General features: G+C 37.5%; 2 protein-coding genes across 3 annotated transcripts in view; one reads left to right on the plus strand and one right to left on the minus strand.

The window, feature by feature from the left end:
* si:dkey-11f4.7 (piezo-type mechanosensitive ion channel component 2) overlaps positions 1 to 10966 on the plus strand; it is a 51889-nt gene extending 40923 nt beyond the window's left edge. Inside the window, 20 exon segments of the mRNA XM_081703840.1 lie at positions 695 to 766; positions 1175 to 1341; positions 1670 to 1848; positions 2027 to 2227; positions 2474 to 2731; positions 2915 to 3173; positions 3354 to 3542; positions 4067 to 4265; positions 4410 to 4542; positions 4748 to 4895; positions 5008 to 5222; positions 5550 to 5708; positions 6549 to 6696; positions 7015 to 7203; positions 7325 to 7417; positions 7586 to 7755; positions 8323 to 8439; positions 9013 to 9092; positions 9183 to 9402; positions 9867 to 10966. Coding sequence (XP_081559966.1) covers positions 695 to 766; positions 1175 to 1341; positions 1670 to 1848; positions 2027 to 2227; positions 2474 to 2731; positions 2915 to 3173; positions 3354 to 3542; positions 4067 to 4265; positions 4410 to 4542; positions 4748 to 4895; positions 5008 to 5222; positions 5550 to 5708; positions 6549 to 6696; positions 7015 to 7203; positions 7325 to 7417; positions 7586 to 7755; positions 8323 to 8439; positions 9013 to 9092; positions 9183 to 9402; positions 9867 to 10122 — 3452 coding nt within the window. The 3' untranslated portion in view covers positions 10123 to 10966.
* A 1721-nt stretch (positions 10967 to 12687) lies between these two features.
* On the minus strand, positions 12688 to 20841 carry bpifcl (BPI fold containing family C, like). 2 transcript variants are annotated; one of them, XM_035536430.2, is made up of 16 exons: positions 20747 to 20841; positions 20463 to 20587; positions 18999 to 19110; positions 18764 to 18892; positions 18459 to 18611; positions 17851 to 17914; positions 17706 to 17766; positions 16938 to 17029; positions 16074 to 16250; positions 15708 to 15767; positions 15383 to 15547; positions 14777 to 14844; positions 14611 to 14653; positions 14442 to 14505; positions 13869 to 13945; positions 12688 to 13013 (listed from the first exon to the last, which is right to left on the minus strand). In XM_035536430.2, exons 1-16 carry the CDS (start codon positions 20800 to 20802, stop codon positions 12972 to 12974), a joined length of 1488 nt encoding a protein of 495 aa, XP_035392323.1. In that variant the 5' UTR covers positions 20803 to 20841; the 3' UTR covers positions 12688 to 12971. The 2 variants fall into 2 exon arrangements, with proteins under 2 accessions (XP_035392323.1, XP_081559466.1); XM_081703340.1 differs by lacking the exons at positions 18764 to 18892; positions 18999 to 19110 and having other exon boundaries at positions 18459 to 18558.
* Between the last annotated feature and the right edge of the window lie 78 nt (positions 20842 to 20919).

The following is a 20919-nucleotide window of genomic DNA, read 5'->3' on the forward strand; positions in this document are numbered from 1 at the left end:
TCTATTTTTCTTTCATGCTCTTTTTTTTTTTTTTTTTTACAAATGTGTGGCAGGGATTTTGTGTTTGTTTTTTTAAACATCAACAATATAGACAACCAAAAAAATATTTAAACATTAAGACTTTTCATTAAGTGATGGAACAAACTAGGAAACACTTAATCAAAAACCAACTATAAACAGTGGCTATGTGCTATGAAGTTACTCATTACTATGCTGTGGTAGTCCGTGCGTTTTCTTTAACTTTTTTAGTCAGTGTATTGCTTTTTAATGCCTATCTGCTCCAAATAGTACTGAAGACAATTGCCCAGGAAGTGGAGCTAGACATTGTTGGCTAAGAAAATGAACCCAAATGGATACATAATCAAGGGAATATTTCACTGTGTGTAATACGTCAAAACCCACTTGCCAGATAAGATGAGTGAATCTACAGCTTGGTGCTAGATCAAATCAGCATATTTTAGCAAATTCACATTTTTATTATGACCTTTAGGTGGTGCTATTGTTCTTTGGCCATCAGAAGTTAAAAATAGTCTGCATTTTTTAACAGTAAATAAGACAATGTGGATGGCAAAAACATGATAGATTATTCTGATGTCTTTATTGTGTTGTAAGACAGGGGGTGCTTAGTCCATCTAGTCCACTTATATAAGCTGTCAGTATTATAAGCATAGTTGTAATGTGGTTATGTGTACAGCCATAGAAAGAGCAGAGTCCAGTGAGGATGAATTGGATGAATCCTTTCGTGATCCAGAGGAGAGAGAGAGAGGTATCATTAATAAAGACTTGCGATGATCTTGCAAACATATTCTATTTATATTTTACACATAGTCCCAATTTTGCATGTTGGATCTGCATAAACTCACTGATATTTTAATGCATATTTTGTTTCCTGTAAAAGCAATAAATCATCTGAAGAATATAAAGGGAAATATTAGGTATTTAGAGTTAATATAGCAAAACACAATGAGATGTACATTATGTATGATAATATAATTGCTTCAAAAATATTATAAAGCCTGTTGAAGTACTTGGTGGTAAAACATAGAACAGCTAAGACATTTTGACCTAGACTAAACCTTTGTCTCTATCTGATGCTTTAAAATTGAGCCTGTAGACGATTTCATAGAACATTAATGTAGAACGTTAATATCCGACTCTCTTTCTCACTTCACAGAGAACATATACCAGCGCATTTTTGACTTCCTGAAGTTTAGCTGGGTCTTTGTCTTGTCCCTTATTGATGACCTGACAGCAGGCTTGAACTCATTCTGCAAAGACAATCTGGACATCTCTAGGGTGCTGCTTTTGGAGCGAGCACTTCTGGACCAGCAACAAAATAAGGTGTATGGTTCAGTCTTCAATCTAGAAAGAATTTAATTTAGAGATATTTTTTGTAAATAAATTTAAATAGTCAGTAATACTACTTTATCATTTCCATTGTGATTCATGCATAGTTCATTATTAGCAATGGGAGGTTATTTTCCATTGGAATATGCATTGTTGTGGTTTATCTCTGTAGTAAGTGTGACTAGGAAGTGTGAGTAGGAATTAAGCATGCACATACATTTTTTCTCACTCTGAAAAATAATGGTTTGGCTAGGTACAGCTCTTTCTCCTTCCATTTCCACACTCTCTTTCCTTTCTCTCACCTCTCTCTCTCTTTCTTCAGGGCAGAGAGGTGACCCACGACAGTATTCTTCAGTTCTACCAGAACCGTCTCTCCAGACAGAGCACCCAGATGATGTCCAGTGAGGAGCTGATGGCACCTGCTACCCCGGTCACTGCTCACGGCTATGCTAAGCTAAAGAGCGCTAACTCTAAAGCCTCATGGAGCAGCAGCTTCTCCAGGTACCTAATACTGAAAAAAAGGTACATTATATATGGAAAATACCTAATATCTTACTTTTTACTTTTTATGTATTGAGTAATATATGGACTAAACCCTGGAATCAGCTTCATATATAATACCACTGTAGTTTTTTTTTTAATTATTATTATTGTGTTTGTCGGTATGCTTGTTTTTCAGTTGTCTGACCGATGAGACCATGCTGGGATCACGTCAGAATACTCAAGATGACACTGATGAATCCTGCTTGACTTCACCCAAAGCTGATCAACACCCCCTCCCAACTCCTGCTGAACAGCTACGTCGCAAACTCCTCACATCTGCCAATACAGATAAGACCTCATGTGATCAGGAACCTTTACCAGAGTAAGACTTACTACTGTACTTCAAAGCCACTGTTTAATAGTCTGTTCCATTTAGTCAGAGATAGTGCAAAATAATATACTACATTTTAACAATGTAACTGCTGTCAAATATTTTATTGAAGAAAAATACAAAAAGTTAAACATTTTATTTATACACCCCAAGAAAGCATACTTGCACTTTAGCTCAAAATAGCAACTTTTAAAACATTACCTGCCTAGTCTAGCAGTAAGTGCATTTCATGCATTTTTGTCCACCCTGAAGTTCTGAAGATTCATATGCCATAAGAGAACATGATAAAGAAGAAGGTCAAATGGATAGTCCAAGGGAAAATAAGGATGCAGATGACAAGGAGACAGGAGAAAAGGATGAGGAGGAGCAAAGAGAAAATAAACACATTTTCCATAAATCCTTATCACTGAACTCTCTGGCCATTGAAGTGAAACAGAAGAACATTCCAGAATCTCAGGCCCTTAGTCAGGAGACCAGGGCACTAACTGCCAGTGAACTGCTGCTTAACAAGTAAGATACACATTCTCTCTCTCTCTCTCTCTCTCTCTCTCTCTCTCTCTCTCTCTCTCTCTGTCTTTCTCTCTCTCTCTCTCTCTGTTTGAATTGTCCTCTTCATACATGTATGCACACATATATTTTGTATCTGATCTATACCAGTTTATTCATGAAAACATATTCCCAAACCTCCTAAAGTGTTTTTCAGATCCCCGAGATTGACGAGTCTGATAAGTTCTACCATTCCTTACCACGGCCCCTGCGACTCATCTTTGCCCTCTATGACACAATGGTCTCCCAGTCAGAGATGCTTTGTTACTTTGTCATCATCCTCAACCACATGGTGTCTGCCTCTCTGCTCACACTCTTCCTCCCCATCCTCATCTTCCTCTGGGCTATGCTCTCAGTGCCACGGCCCACTAAGCGATTCTGGATGACAGCCATCATGTACACCGAGGTCAGCGCATGGATATGTGACCACTGCAGGCCTGACCTATCTAGATATAGTCCCTTTTTTTCCCCATAGTTGTTTTTAAAAAATCTTTTGGGGTCAGTTATAATGAGCTACGCTTCACGTGTGAGATATAATTGATTCTCCAGCCATTATAATCCCTCTCTCTTCTTCTCTCTTTCTCAGCTCACAGTTGTGGTGAAGTACCTCTTCCAGTTTGGTTTCTTCCCGTGGACCACCTCAACGTATCGGGGCATTAATGCGGAGCGTCCGTTTGCTGTGCCCAACATTGTGGGGGTGGAGAAGAAAGACGGCTATGTTCTGTTCGACCTCATCCAGCTCCTCGCTCTCTTCTTTCACCGTTCCATCCTTAGGGTGCTCATGCCACTTTGGTCATGTAGATTCAGACTCAGTTAGTGGTTTGTGACTTGGAAAATTCCAAAAACACACTGGATGAATAACAACTGGCACGTTGGCTGTACGATTAGAGCTGCAAGAGCCAATTTTCATCTAATATATATCTAAAATAGTTTTTTTCCCCTATATTTATGAGCTTTAAATATATAAATATGTTAGAGATGGCACAGATATAGTTGGCAAAACTGAAAACATGTTGGTAGAAGCACAACCTGCTTTAGGGCACGCTCACAGGGTACATGCCAGGTATGGGATGGCAAGTTGTAAAGGCTGTCTCTTTGAAACTCTACAGGGTGAAGTACAATTTTTGCATCCTGGCAAACCTCACTGGCAGAAATGTCTGTCTCACCAACGTCCTGCCTTTAAAATAATAATAAACCCTGAAGGCCCCTTTTTTCCAGTGTATTCAAAGGTGTCAGCTATCAGTGACCCTACCTTTAGCCAAAGTATAAGTTTTGTATTTTACTGTTCTGTGATTCCAGTGCCATGGCCTCTGGGACAACAAGGAGGTGGAGATGCCTGACTTCTTTAAGAAGCTCAAGAGGAAAACGGAGAGGAAAAAGATGAGTGGAGGAGGAGGTGGAGAAAAGACAAGAAGAGGCCTCCTCTTCCAGCCGCTCCAGACGTCCACTGCTTCTCTCTTTTGCAGACAGAGAGGAGGCAGGAGCTCTGTGAGCCATGGTGAGTGTGTGTCTGTGTGTACAGTCCATGTATTTGTGTTTGTAAGAGTTGTCAAACAGAACCAAAACTCAAGAGTTAAAGCATTGAAGTCACACCTACCAAGTCTGCACTGCTGTATGTTAATCTTTTGCGTATTTTCAGCAGATGTTAAGCAACTGAAGAGGCGTCACTCAAAGAAGAAGACATGCCAGCCCAAAGTGCCTTTATCAAGGAAAGAGCAGCTCAAACAGCAGATCAGAGAGAGAATGCTGGATGCTAAGGCTGCCATTATAGAAGTGTGAGGATTCGCTTGCATCCCATATTTTAAACCTCACTATAATATATAGCACTATAACATATTAAAGATATCTTTTGCCTGTGTTGTTTTTGACTTTGATCCCTTTCACTTCGTAAATTAGGCATAATTTTGCAGATTATACTGTTGACCTTTTTAAAAGTTTGCCGATTGCCATGCAGTTTCAGCTGGTTTTCTCTTTCCCTAGCGGTCTGCACATATATTTACCCATCAGGCAGTTCTTCTATGACATCATTCATCCTGAGTACAGCCCTGTGTGTGATGTGTATGCTCTAATGTTTTTGGTCGATGTTGTGAATTTTATCATCATCATCTTCGGCTACTGGGCTTTCGGGGTGAGGCTGATTCGATACATTTATCTTGTTTCCTTTCCATCGAGTGTACATACTTAACATTGTTAAAAATAAAACACAGCACCTTGACTCATTACTGTGCCTGTGGATGCAGAAACATAGTGCTGCAGCAGACATCACCGAGTCCCTCTCGGAGGACCAGGTACCTGAAGCCTTCCTGGTCATGCTGCTCATCCAGTTTGGCACCATGGTGGTAGATCGTGCACTCTACCTGCGTAAGACCTTGCTGGGAAAGTGTGTGTTCCAGGTGGTTCTTGTGTTTGGAATCCACTTCTGGATGTTCTTCATCCTACCTGGGGTCACCGAGAGGTCAGTGATAACTCTGCATCTTTGCAAAACTCGAGCTATAACCAACTGCTTTCCTTTTATTTAAATTTAAAGTGCTATGCATTTGATTCCACTGCATATTTTAGACATCCACCATTTAAACAAATTTTAAACTATTTGCTGATAATAGTCTCTTCAGTGACTCTCTCCTTCAATACATTTGTAATGACATTGGCAACTATACATCATGAAAAACATATCTTGCTGATTTCCTGATTTCCTAACTACAGACATTCACATCCGTGTTATGATTTGAGAAAACTTGGTTATGCCTAAGCAACTTTTCTGTTCAACCCCCTCATGTTGCAGGAGATTCAACAGAAACCAGGTTGCACAGCTATGGTACTTTGTGAAGTGCATCTACTTTGGTCTGTCAGCGTACCAGATCAAATGTGGCTATCCCAACCGAGTCCTCGGCAACTTTCTCACTAAGAACTACAACTACATGAACCTGTTTCTCTTCCAGGGGTGAGTGCCACCCACACCACATAGACCACAAACCATGTATGAATATATATATATATATATATATATATATATATATATATATATATATATATGGATTTATTAGGCAGCTCATATGAAAACCTATAGGACTAAAAGCTGGAGGAGGAGACATCAAAGTACAGTAAACTGTTTCTGATATAAATGCATCTGTTGGCTTTTCACATTCAGAATGCTCACAAGTTGTGGTCCTTCATGTTTTTGTCATACTGAAGGAGACTTTTTGCCACAGTTATATATTAAACTGACATGCATGACATGCATAGGCATAGCATGGTGATATGCTGTTAATGTACACGTTAATGTATTTTTTATTTAGTTATTAATCTTAAGGAATACTATTCAGAAACATCTATTAATTATTCAGCAAATACATTAAAACTACTATGAAAGTTATGTTGTAAGAGATTATATGTAAGTGTAAATGTATCTCTATCATATTTTTAACGTGACTCAGCAGTCACTCGTATTGTGTACATACATATATACATATCCATTGTACATTGTGTATATAAACATAATATACATATATTGTACATACATTGTTAATATATTTTGTATATATATAGATATATATTTCTCTATGCACCCCTGTTTTGTTTTCCTCAGTTTGGACAGAGCACTCTCAAACCATTTCACTGCGAGTTATACTGTGTATGACAATACACAATGTATGTATGTGACAAATAAACCAAACTTGAAATTTGAAACTTGAAACTATTGGTTTCAGTACCAAGCCAAGCCAAATTCTCCATATTCCATTTCTAATTACATACTGTTTTGGGTCATGTCCTTCCCTCTCAGGTTCCGCCTGGTTCCATTTCTAACCGAGCTGCGGGCAGTAATGGACTGGGTATGGACAGATACCACCCTCAGCCTGTCCAACTGGATCTGTGTGGAGGACATCTATGCCAATATCTTCATTCTCAAGTGCTGGAGGGAGTCAGAGAAGGTATAAAGAAGTGTACATCAACTTTGTGAAAATGCTGAAGACCTGATAATGAGTAACATGAAAATATCAGGTCTATGAAAATGCAGTCTATGCTCGCCACTCATTTTGTTAGAATATTTTTTAGAATTTTTTCATCATTACAGGGATATAGGAATAGACTATAGCCCATCTGTTGTTTATCATAATCTTTAGCTCTTCATTATTGCTGCAGACAGAATAAAAGCAGTAATTTCAAAAATGCTCTGTGTATTATTCATCTTAGGAAAGATTTAAAAGAGTTTCTATTTTGTGTTCCCCTCTCTCTGTCATTGTGTGTAGAAATACCCCCACACCCCGGGGCAGAAGAAGAAGAAGGTGGTGAAATATGGCATGGGAGGCTTAATCATTTTTGCCCTCATATGTATTGTTTGGTTTCCACTGCTCTTCATGTCATTGGTCAAATCTGTAGCTGGAGTAACCAATCAGCCATTAGATGTTTCCATCCAGCTTAGCATAGCAGGATATGAGGTTTGTGATTGTACATTGTTTTTGCAACATTTGTTTGGTGGCACATTACTGACGTGCTTCTTCATTTCATGTCATTACTTTCTTTCTCATTTTCATCCTCTATTTGTTTTATGCATTCTAGCCTTTATTCACCATGAGTGCCCAAGAGCAAAATCTAGTTCCTTATTCTGAATCTGCATACCACAAGATGACTAACATTTATGCTACCCAACCGGTAAAACATCACCCATTAAGAAACATTGAATTTACTAACAAAATGAACTACAGTCTCTCTAGCTTTCTTGAAAGAAATGGATTGTTAGTAATAACAAGAATTTGAGTGATGTAGCTAGTGCATGTTTGGTTACTTGATCTCTCACTCTCTTTCGTATGTCTCCACTAGTCTGCAATGCAGTTCATAGTAAACTACATGGCAGAGGACATAGTAATTGCAAAGATTAAAAGTGATGCCAGTTTGCTATGGAGTATCAGTCCGGCCAGCCGAGAAGCCATGATCCATGAACTCAGCAGTTCTTCACATATTTATATCACATTGCGCTGGAAATTACTGAGGTAACGCACACATACATAACAAAACATGGTTTTCAACAAAAGCACTGGGACTATGATAGCAAAATTACCATATACTCAAGAAGTTTGCTTTAAATATTATTTTTAAAAAAGTAAAGAATGTCACCTTTAACCTTTCTGTATTTTTAGGCACATTGGAATAAAAGCACTGTTTGATATAAAAGTATTCCCATAGGTTTTGAGTTAATGTTTGGTCATAAAGCAAAGCAGCCCTTGGTGTGTTTTATGCCAATGTATTTCAGATCATTTAGGCAGACAGGATATGACTCATAGCTACAGATGAATGAGTCATTTTCTGCAACGCCAGTAGTTTTTCCCTGGATGGTGGAGTTTGTTGCCAATTCAAGTGACAGGCATTCTCTACACATTCCTGGTTATGATAATGACATTGTCGGGCAAGATTCACTTTGAACAATACTTGCTATAACACTTTATGTAACACTATGAAACGTCTTTGCAGTGCTGATTTATAAGCACAATTCAGAAACAGTTATTGTTTTTAACTTCTTGTTTTATCACTGTTTTAATTTGGCACCTTTTTATTGGCAGAAATGCATCCCTGATAGCCAATGTAGAAACAGTTGGTGAACACACGGTGAAGTATGAGGACCAAGAGCTGAAAGATAGTCTTGTCCACATGCTCCAGGGTAGATGGAATAATTCTGTGTAAGCATATACTCTAATACCATCCTTTCCTGTGTTTCTTTTACTCACTCTCTCACACATACTCCAACAGGGAGCAAATTCTAAGTTATGTACAAAAAAGTTTTTTTAGAACTTTTAACTGCCATGAAATAAGCATTAATGTGTTTGTGTTTCTGCACAATGTTTGCTCCAATGTATTGTCTATTCCTTAAATTTAACTTTAGATACATTAAATATACATGAACTTGTTAATTTAGATTAGTGTAAACAGGTCTTGTTTGAAAAAATCATTACATTTCAGACATTAATAAAGAAAAAAGAATTAAATCAATGCATTAAAGGGCTAAGCAGAGTTTAAATAAAAAAATGTAAAAGACCTTTTAGTACTACAGTAAAGTATTTATTATATAATTTGAATTAACCTTTTAATGAGCTATCAAGAGCAAATGTAAATTTATTTGTATCTGGCTACACTCCAGAAGAATTTAATGAATGTTGATTTTTTTTTTTTTTTTTTGCAAAAATGTGCTCCTATGTAAGCCAAACAGGGAGATATCATGCCTTTACTATCTTGCATCTTGTGATTTCTGGCAGGATCATTGAAAATCTGCTTCCCAAATATATCAGAGGCTCTTCTGGACCAGAGGCTAAAATGCCACATCGTCTCATCATTGGTAAGGCGTTTACATCTTAATGAATATAGTAATAATGACTTCACAGTCAGACATGGTTTAATGTCACAGCTGTAACGAACTGATTCGCAGAGCATTCCACCCGCCCAGATGACCTTCATTTCGCCTTCTTCCGCCCACTGTCCCTCAAACTGCGACAAACCAATGAGAGTGCAGGGACACAAGGATCCCAGTGGTGGGTGGTGGAAGAGTGCACTCCAGGCTCTTCACCAATGAAGTGCCAGAACATCGAGATTGTGGTTTTTAATGATAAAGTCAGTCCTTCAAGTCTGGGTTTCTTAGCTGGATATGGGTGAGAAGACTCTGTGGTTTCTCTGTTTATGATGTATTGCATGTTATATATGTAGGCTAATGTAATGAAATAGGATTGTGATCAAATATGATTTTGGTAATGTCTGCATTTTGACTAATTCTTGAGTCCCTGCTTCCATGGTCCTTTTGCCCCCCTTTCTCCCTTTCTTTTTTTTGTGTTTACTTTTTCAGTTTTCTTTTTTTTTTTGGTCCACCTGTCTAGTTTTTCCTAATCTTTTCTCTCTTGTTCTTTTCCTCTCCATGCACACTGATCCTAGCTCATCTTTAAACCAGTAAAGTCACAGTTAATGCCAACAATAACATAGCAAGTTGTACTATTAGAGTACAGAAACAAGTGGAGAAATTCTAAAAATTCTGATTGCATATTTTTTTCAGATTTAAATATGATGGAAAATAACAATTCTATTTTGTCTCTGATCTCTGATCTTGTTCTTTTCTGCACAGCATCATGGGGCTTTACATGTCAGTGGTGCTTGTGATTGGTAAGTTTGTACGAGAGTTCTTTAATGGAATATCACGCTCCATCATGTTCGAAGAGCTTCCAAATGTGGACCGTGTGCTTAAGCTGTGCACCGACATTTTTGTTGTCCGGGAAACTGGTGAGCTGGAGCTAGAGGAACAGCTATTTGAGAAGCTTATCTTCTTATACCGTTCACCTGAAACCATGATCAAAATGACCCAGGAAAAGAAAAATGACTAGAATTTCTTAGAACTCCTTCAGTGTTCACAGTACAATTTTATAAAGTACTGTACCAAGACAGCGCTCTATTTTCTGTATATATCAGCTTTCCATCTGATTTTACCTTCAAACATAATGTTCCTTGTTTTGAATACTGCCAAATGAGAATTCTCTGCATCCTCCTGACCATTTCTGGACACTCAACTAATAGAGGTGAATTCAGATTCTAAGGAAGAATAAATGTCTCAATCCATCAAATTATATTATTAAGGACATAATTTTAGTAGATAATAGATCATCAAACTACTGAGTTACCAACATTTAGCATGAGACTTTTCCTCATTGTTGTGACATAGGTATGATATGTAATGATATGTATCCTAACAGCATTCCTACATTGCATGTGTCCTTTTCATTTAGGTTTCTAATCTCACTATTTAATTGTAATTGCAACATAATAAAAGGTGGCACATTCCATTTATGTGTATGTGAATTGTATGTGTGTATATAACTAATTAATGACACTTCACGCAGAAACAGAGGTGTCATGCCTATATGCAAACTGTCCCCTACTCAGACAAGAATGCACTGGCATTTGTGACCTGAAAGAGAATTCAACACAGAATTAATCATTTTTCATTTAACGATGCTACTGTAACTGAACAAAATGCATTCTGGAAACAGAAATTCCTCTTTTTTGGGGGAGGATATTTGTTTGTGGCCACACCTACACACACTTGCACCTTCCCTTGTCTTGACTTTATGTATATAAACCCATGTTCTTGTGTGCAGTGTGTTGGTCATTGCTGGTGTGGCGTGTTAATATTAAGATTAGTGTCGTTATTGTTAAAAGTGTTCACGTTCATTTTCATCGCTCATATTATATGTGAGTGCCGGTATGTCGTATGTAATAAACGTTCGTCCATATCGAGAGTCTGTGCGTCCTGCTCCACGCCCTTCGGCACTCGGGCCACCACAGGACGCCAGCTCCCTCGGCAAAAAACGGACTTCCTAGCGGGAGGTGCGTAGGCACCCCCCACACTGCTGCCTGGATCCCAGGACATTGTCCCTGTCCTCTCCGGAAGCGGAGGGGAACACCCCCAGGAATTTCTTGGGGGGGGGCTAGGGCTGTTGAGCCTGGGCCGAGGAGGACCGAGGGGTGTAGCAATCGGGATCTCCGGAGGGCGGATCCGAAGCCCGAGTCCCTTTCCTCAGCGGACTCGCCAGCGAGACTGGAGGGGTCTGCCCAAAGCCCCGGAGGCAAACCGTCTCTGGGACGCTCCTAGAGCGGCAGGCAAAAGGAGGACTGTTGGGGAGGGTGGCACGTCTGGAACCGGGGAGGACGTGCACCCCCGCGTGTCCGTCGAGGCCATGGACACGTCAAGGCGCCTGCGCGGACGGCGGGCGCCACATCACTGCGACGTATACGTTTGTGTGTGGGGTACTATTGTTTGTTTGTCTATGCGCCTTTCGTATGTACACAGGCGTAACGTCGTTGGGAGCGTACCGGACTACCCTGAGAGAAGCAGGGAAGCTCCCTTTCTCCCTTTCGCCGCAAGGTCTCCTTTGCTGATAGCACTTGGTCCGCCTGGTACTGGGTGGACACGGGGCATGGCTGTGCTGTTTGTGTTTATGTGTACACGGCGCTTGGAGGTTCGCGGTCATTGGACGGATACGTTGGGAGTCACGTCCCTTGGGAGGGGGTTCTGTCACGGAACGCTCGCTTTCCATGAGTCACAGGGTTTGGCCCATCACGTGAAGTGGGAGAATGTTTGTTCGTGGCCACACATACACACACTTGCACCTTGTCTTGTCTTCTCTTTATGTATATAAACCCGTGCCTTTGCGTGCAGGGTGTTGGTCATTGTTGGTGTAGCGTGTTAATGTTAAGGTTAGTCTCGTTATTGTTAAAAGTGTTCATGTTCATCTTCATCATTCCTGTTACATGTGAGTATGTCGTATGTAATAAATGTTTGTCCATGTCGAGAGAGTCTGTGCGTCCTGCTCCACACCCTTCAGTACTCGGGCCACCACGTTACAATTTGCTGCAATCTGTACAGATGTAAACTGTGAGTCAGCTTTGAAATGTTGATAACCAATTTCTTTTGAACTGAGGATTTCTAATGAGATTACAATGCAATATTTTGCAAAGCAGCATTCCATTTTGATAACTTTTTTTTTCTAACTATACCACTGATCCTTCTTTCTTGTTAATAAGTCATCTTTAATCCACCATAGCAATGTAAAAAGGGGAAAGTCACATTTGCAAGTCGGGGATGTGAAGGTGATTGGTTCTGTGTGTGATCTGTGAGAGCTGGATGGATACCTGCTGGGATATGACACAGTAGAAAACAATTCTATATAAATGAATTAATAAATGCAGTTAATTAAAATTGGATTCATGTCAGTAGCATAATTATCTTGTAATTTGATAATCCACAGAACCAGATACTGATGTATTTGGAAGTTATTGTTATCATTTAGAGAATTCCTGCTATCCCAGTTAATAAGCTGATTTATGAAGGAAGGTAGAAAAGTTTTGTTAACAGCAAACCTTAACAAATCTCTGATGTAATAGGCCCATAATGAATGCGTCATCATTTTCTTTATCTTGATATAAATAGTGTGGCCATGTTCAGCATAGGGTGAGACAAAGTGAGTTTTATAACACATTTCATGTACTAGATCATTCAAGGTGCTTTACCAATAAAAGTAAAAAGACCATAGATTTAAATAGAAAAGTTAATTAATACAATAAACTAAAGAAAATTGGAAAATACAAAATAATAAAGAAAAAATACAAATTAGATTATAAACTAAATGAAACCCAATATATAACCCAAATGAAGGCCAGGGGCCAAAGTATGGCTTCAGTGTAGCAGGTCAAAGTCCGTTCCAATTGTCAAAAAGCCCTGCACAGAAAAAAAGTTCTGATGCAATTCTGCATGTCTAAATTTCATATTCATCCATCCATCAATAAACCAGTTTATACTGTATATTGCAGTTAAATCCCTACAGTTTCAGATGTGCATTTATTCAGGTTATTCCAATGCATTCTGTGTATATGATCAATTAATGTAGCTAATATATGTATTACCTGACAGATTCTACAATCAATTAGTGCTTCTTAGTTCTGTTTTTTGTTGACAGTACCCCATCTAATGAATTTCTTCAAGCATGTATGTGCTTGTTTGAACCTGACCTAGCAGTGTGGTAATATATAGGTGATAGCTTTTGATCGAAAGATAGATAGGTGAGTTACTTGTGTGATATCAGGTTACTTGAGTACTGGGTACTTAAACCATTGAGGCTTATCAAGAAAATTGCAAACTGCTGTTTTTAAGCAAATCATGAACAAATGAGCTTTTTTATCTTTTTTATGAGAAGAGGTGGGTTGTTTGAGTGTCCTTCACTCTTCTCTCTCTAATGATTTGATATTACACTTTATCTAAATGTATTAGAAAGAAACCAACAAGGGGCTCTGGTCTTTCTTTGTCTTTCTTTCTTTCTGTCTGTCTTTTTAAAGATTGACTATGAGATCTTGGTCATATTGATTGTCATCATATAAATAAAATAATCAAACCAAATATAATCACTTCCCTTAACATAATAAAATAAGAATACTTACTAACTTAGTAAACATTAGAAATATTCTGCTAATAAACTGGCACTTTGTTGTTTACAAATGCATGTTTAGCTCAGACCAATAATAGAATTATCTTCCTCTAATAGATATGAACTAAGTCACGCATGTAAATTTTACTCACATTTTCAATGGTCATCACTGAATTTTTGAGGGTGAAATCCTTCACAGCGGGCAAAGGAAGGCCATCTTTCAGTTGTGCTAAAACACAAGAATATTGCTTATATCATACAATCAGATAGTCTTCCTCCCACTTCAAAGTAGCCACCTAAGGAGTCCATTTCTTCCCTTCACTCGTATCCCCTTCATCCAAACCTTTCTGCAAATCCTGTCCTTCCCAAACAAGCATGCCTAGTGCTTGGTGCCATATACATGCACAGAAACTGACAGACAGGCAAGGAGTACTTTTAGAGAAGTATGTTGATCGGTTAGTACAGCCAGACTACTGATTACAGAGCCCAGGACAATTACAGATATTTTGTTTCTTTCTCAGAGTATCTATTTCAGCAATAGCGAACAAAATATTAAAAAAAAAAAAAAAAAAAAGTTTAGGCTAAGTGTAAATAACTAAGTGTTATTTTAAAAATGTTTACATCAGCTTTAAATGTGAAGTTCCCAGTTACATCCAAGATATTTATAACCATGATCAATTATAAAGTAATAAATAATTTCATTTTAAAACTGAATTTATTCTTACCATTCACCTTTGGAAGTACCTTCTTGGTCAATGCGAAAGTCACTACATTCTTTATCGGGGCAATCTGAAAGGAAAAAAAAAACGTTTAAAATTGAGACAGGTTTTTCTGTACCTTTTACTTTTTCATGTAAATTTTAATGAATGTAATGAAGTATTCCAAAATGCTTACTGGGAAATCACCAATTTCAGTTGCTCCAAGTGTCATGGTCAAACTTGAGACAGGTAATTTACAGTTAGGGTTGGATAAAGGTACAGTTATTTCTTATTAGTTTTAATAATAAGCAAAGGATAATGGGTAATGTAACAGATAATGGACAATGCAATGATCTACATACTTTTTCATCTGCAAAACTCCCTTTAGCAGCTGTTTGTCAATGGAGGCTTTGGTACTAAAAGAGCATTCCTTAAAGTGGGTAAAAGAGATTAGAGACATACTGATAAATATACTTTTAAAAGGCTTTATATGTGATCTACACATCATGCAGCATTCCATGCTTGGCTAATGCATCAGACATGCATTTTATTAATTCATAGCTTCATAACCAATTCTACGGAATCTTTTGTAAATAATTCCTGGACAAAATACACCAGCAAAAGGCATGGGAATGAGAATAATCTGCTTCTTCATTCATCACAGATTAGAAATCTCTGGATTGGACTGCTACTTTTAAAAACATAAGGATAAACTAATGGTTCAACTATGTAATTTCTACTTTAAAAAGATATGGACAGATTATAGATATGAAAAATAAGTGCAATTTGACTGATATTTTTCATTAGTTATAATCTACACAATCTATACAGTATAGAAAAGAAATTCTGGTCACATTAAAAAGGAATAAATAAAATGAACAAATAAAATGAATTAACAAATAAAATCTTTGAAACTATATCACAAATATATACTTTTTACTAGGTGGAGCTTATAAAAAGGCGCTCACCATGTCCAGTCTAAAGAGAGGGACTTCAGTGTCTGCCTTGATGGCAAAGAATTTGGCTGCAGCAAACAGGTGAATGTTTATAGCTTTTTCAGTAAAGGAAAATAATGGAGGGTCACTGGCATACAGCAGTACCTTCATGGTCAGGTTTGGATAGAACTTGGGGAGCTGCAGGAAGAACCAAAAGTAAAAGCCATTGTTTTATATATCTGAAACCCTCTGGACTGAAATCTGCACTTGATTGTGCAAGCAAAAAAGGTTAAATTGTATCATATACTGACTGCTTCTTCTGTAAACTGCTGTGAGTAACCGTAGATGTAAGACAAACCTGAGGAATCAGGATTCCAAACTGGTTTGTATTCAGATGGAATGGATAGGTCTTGGGGATCTATACATTTTATTTAAAATGAACAAAAGGTCAGACACTTGTTTTGATAATGATAGATAAATATTGCGGATATTAGATACTGATAGATTATCCGGTTTGGTGGTGTTTTAGAGTCATAGGATTTCCAGTAAAGAAGTCCCAAACTTGCCATGTATTTAGCCATCACAAGATCCAACCTTTGTGTGTAGTAGTATTCTTAAATATTCTTAAAAAGACCATTTTGTAATTGTGTGTTGGTGTTGAAAAACTAATAGCACAACAGCAAATGTCTTGTAACAAGGAGACAAGAAAAATGTTTATCCTCACCATGTCGTCGTTGATTAATATGTACAAGACTCCCGATTTATGATAGGCATATGCTGCAGAGTTAATACAGAACTCAGATGTGCCCACTGAAAGCATGTAATTGTTTTGCCATGGCATCTGAAAACGGTTGGGAGAAAATGGTGGTTCGGAAGGAAAGTTTATGCTGTAAAACTCGCCCTGTAAAAGAACAGAAACAAAAGTCACAAAAGTTACATTTGCCACAAAATAAGTCACACAACTTATTCAAGTACAAATATGGGTTTCCAGGATGTTTTGCTGGATGGAATTATCTGATTTGCAATTCTCCTTCAAAATTCTGGAATATGGGTAATCTAAAGATAATAACCAGTACATTACACAAGAACATTCCCAAAGATATTTGTTTTCAAATACTTCAATTACCTTAAATTACCTTCTTATCATTATCTCATCTTAACTCAGTGTGAGAGCAGTGTCTCATGATTTAGCCATACAATTTTCATCATGCTAATAAGCTTCCATGAGTTATTAGCTACATTAGCCTTAATAATTTTAGAAACAAGTCGTGTTCACTGACTTTCATGTTCAACTTGGAATAAGGGAATACCCATAAATTAGTTTTTTGCCAAACAATTACTTTAACATTTACAGTTGATATAGTGTATATCAGTATAGGAAGAAACTGGCCAATGGATTTTCATGAAAATCATGAGACTCCCGATTTACCATTTTTTAAATAAATTACCTCATATATTGCCATTTTTTAGCAAGGCAAGCACCTCATGTACTACAAAACCAGATGGCAAACTTAGTGAAACAAAGGTATCTTTCCTGAGAATGCAATATGATATTTACAAATATATGAACATAATATATTGGTCATACAGTTACGTTCAGTCCAAGTGCACTGTACATCACAATAGGTGAGTCTGTCAAAGAAATGTTCATAAAAACATATGGATCCATGTTTATGGCATCTGGGGGGAAAAGGCAAATAATAATTTTCATAAATTAAGATTGCTGTTCATAAGGTTATATAACACCTTCATACATTCTTCATAAGAACTGACATCACCCTTCAGAAATATAAAGGCTCATTCCATCAGGTGCTGATTTCAGCTGTTTGTCAGTTTTGACAAGTTGGCATAACTGTCTAGTGAAATATTGTTGCTGATGTAAGGCACTTGAAAATCAGAGCAGCCCTGGAATTAGTTTCACTTTAGCACTAGTTTAGTTTTACTAGTTCTCAGACTTTACAATTCATTAGACTAGATTAATAGTAAGAAAAAAAACTAATTATGTCTGACAAGTTTTGCAAAGAAAGAAACCACAAAAACCATAATGTATAAATCTGTACATGCTAACATCTCCGATGCAATGTCTGTGAAATATGAACCAAAGTAATGTAATTTGATATTGCTGAGCAGATGCAAATACAGCTTCAAGAGAGTTGTAACTGTTAACTAAACATGTTAAGAAATTTCAGTAATGTTATTTTTATCAAGTGTGGTTCTGAATCTAACTGTACATAAATGTTCTTTCAGATCTCACAAGAGGAAAATTCTTGACTGTGAAGTTCCTATAGTGATTTATTACTAATACAACTAATACAAATACAACCCCTTAGTCCTTGTTATTCTTTAGCTGAAATACCTGGCATAGCCGCTAGGTAGCCGTCAATGGCTTCAATCCTTTGTTCAAATGCTGTGCATATCTGGAAGGGGGTAAGTCATTATGGTATCCTTTAGCATTCAATAGCTTCCACAAACAAGAAATTATCTTTTGTAACCAAGGATACCTTTTCATGAATCCTGTCTCTGATTTTCCAGCTGAACATGGTTACAAATGGTTGAAAGATAAAGCTGGAAAAAATATATGAGATAAAAGAAAAAAACCATTTGTATATACACTCACTAGGCACTTTGTTAAGTAGACTTATCTTATAGGTCCCATTTTTAAGTGTAACCTATCCCATTTGTTGGCACTCACAATTCATCAGCCACCTTGAACTCTAAACACCATACACTGAATATTATTTTGCTGGCAGACACATTGGCACTGATTGGGAGGTTGCATAGCTTTTGGTGTTGAGACTGTACAAGTTTATCAGGCACTGCAGAGTTTATGAAATTTAAACATATCCATGTCTGTCAGTGCCAGTACTGAGAAAAGGGGTCATTGATCAAAGGCTAGAGAATAGCTAGCACAGACCAACAGGTGTGCTAAAGACTATATAATCAAGTAGTGCTTCTGATTAAGTGGCTTACAAATGAATGTTCATGTCACAGAGACAGCAGCAGAATATTGTTCAATTATCAATCTGTCATTGCAAGGAGCACAAACATCCTTGATTTTTTAAAATATGAGCCTATGTTTGTTTAGGCTTACAGTTCCTCATGAACTCACCTAGCACCTCCGTGAAAATGAACTTGCACACTTCCCACATCAGCAGAACATACTGCTGTTGAGATGTAGAGGTGTCCATTGTCACTCCCTAGTTGCAACACTGTATTGAGATTGATGGTATACACAACCAGATTGAACCAACCACTGTCATGACTGCATGTAGGGAATGCAGGGAGAAATTGAGGTTACTGTGTGCTCAAGCATCTCTGACCTTATATATATATATATATATATATATATATATATATATATATATATATATATATATATATATATTGATTGATTGACGGGCTCCACTTTCTTACATAATACCAAAGTATGTATCCCAGCGCCCCTGGATGGCGATGGAGAGGCCGTCCACTTGCAGAGATATGCCCGTTCCCTCTGAAAATGCTACAGACGGTTCGGGCAAGTCACAGCGCTGAATGGACATGCTAAGGGGGTAGTAATTCAGCAGCAGTTTCACCAAACAAATAAAACAGACTCAACTCAAGATTTGGTGATGTACTGTGTACTTCATTTATTATCTTAAGTACTTACTCATGAAGAAAATAGTGGACTTTTCCAATTTTGATATCCACATCCCCTCTGACCTCTGGAAGCTTAATAGTACTTAGTTTACTCTGCAGCCAGTCAGTCAACCAGTGAGATACTGCACATATAAAGAAAAATTAAGCAAGACAATACACAATATCTGACATTCTGAATAATCCATGCATATGTGACATAATTATTCATATCATTTAATTTTTGGTTTAGATGTTTATGTACGATTACTGTATTTGATCACAAGATGTCACTGTTCACCTCCATATATAAAATAACTATAGAACGTGGCAAACGGCGTGCCTGTAGGATTGCACTGTTGTGGCGTTTAGCTGAAATAAGGAAAATCAGGTATCTAGTAGTCTAGCTTTATACATATATTAAAGAGGAAGACCTGTGAATCAGGTATCAGAACCTCATCTTTTCTTCGCATTTTTAAAATGCAGCACATTAGAAGTACATACCACTCAAAATCCACAAACACCTGGAAGCCAGTACCTGAGATAGATACACACCAACAACATTTAACTGGCCACATAAAGCTCTTGATAGACCCATAACCCTTGGTCTACTAAACAGTTTGCCTTGCCTTACATAGTGGGTCCTGGTTACTCTGAAAGATTATTCCAGATCCTGGTTACTCTAAAGATTATTGCTGTAATGCCAATGTTTTCTCTGATATTTACATTTTAAAAATTTATATTTGTAAATGTTTTATTATTTTTAGAATTTCTGATCCACTCCTGGGGGCCCACTCCACATTGCATGCCCTGCATGCCCCTCCCCTATGCCAGTGCTGATCTCTTCCATAAACAGATCAGCACTGTTCCATAAAGATCTCTTTGATTGTGGCTCTACTGAGCACTGGGAGGCATGAGGATGAGACATGTGCCAGACCTTTTCACCTCTGTGATTTTTCCTTTCTCTAATATTGTTCTGTGCATATTTGGACAGCTTGTCAATAAAGCTTGAAATCAATGCAGTTCCAGTGTTGCAGTGATTGTAACCCAGCATCATCCACCACACACAATGAATTAAAAAAAACAAAACACAAACAGCAAAAAACAAACAAAATAACAAACAAATAAAGTTCCAATGGTTTGATTTTCCACCTCAAACATCCACTTGCCTTTGTCCTTAAAACAGGTCATACTATTTAACAGTAGTACTAGCAAAGTGTAAAAGCATTGTCTGAGAGACTTAGAATCCTTTTACACAATCTCAAAATAGCAACTTTCACTTCAGGTACTGGTAACTTCTAGGGCCTCTAAATATTGAGGTTTTAATTTTAATTTAACATATGAGAGTAAATAGATGGCATTTCTTTCTGTATGAGAGGTACCTCCAACTCCCTAAAAATAATGTCGACACTGTGCAGTGAAGCGTTAAACCAAGAGTCAAACCTTTAGAATTTCCCTTTTTGTCTTTGTTTATGTAAGACAGTGAGAGCCTTCTTACCTTTTTGTAATCCTTTTTGGGACAAAACAGCTTGCATTGCAGAATAGTTTGCATGTGTATGTGTTACAGTCACAAGGAGCAGAGCTATCAGCTGCATCTTATCCATAACCACAGACCTGCAAAGCCTTCAAAAAGGTTTGTAAAACATTTATATAATTTTTTTATAGAATAATTTATATAACTTTATATAATATTTTAATGTAATAATAACTTGCTGAAAGCTGCAACTCCTTTGAATCAAAATTTGTTGTAATATATTAGTTATATATAAAGCTGTTCCGTACCAACTGAAATGATCAAACGTGGTTGCCTTCACAGTGGTGTGTATCTGTATGTGCATAAATTCTGTTCGTGAAGTTTTATTGCTACTTCCTCAATAAATAGAGATCTGAAACTATGTTTAACTGCTGAGATGTTAAATAAGGAAACAAGACGTTTCTAGCTTGAGGTTCAGGTT

The sequence above is a fragment of the Electrophorus electricus genome, chromosome 20, assembly GCF_041902795.1.
Source record: "Electrophorus electricus isolate QZ-2024a chromosome 20, ASM4190279v1, whole genome shotgun sequence".
NCBI classification, from domain to species: domain Eukaryota; kingdom Metazoa; phylum Chordata; class Actinopteri; order Gymnotiformes; family Gymnotidae; genus Electrophorus; species Electrophorus electricus.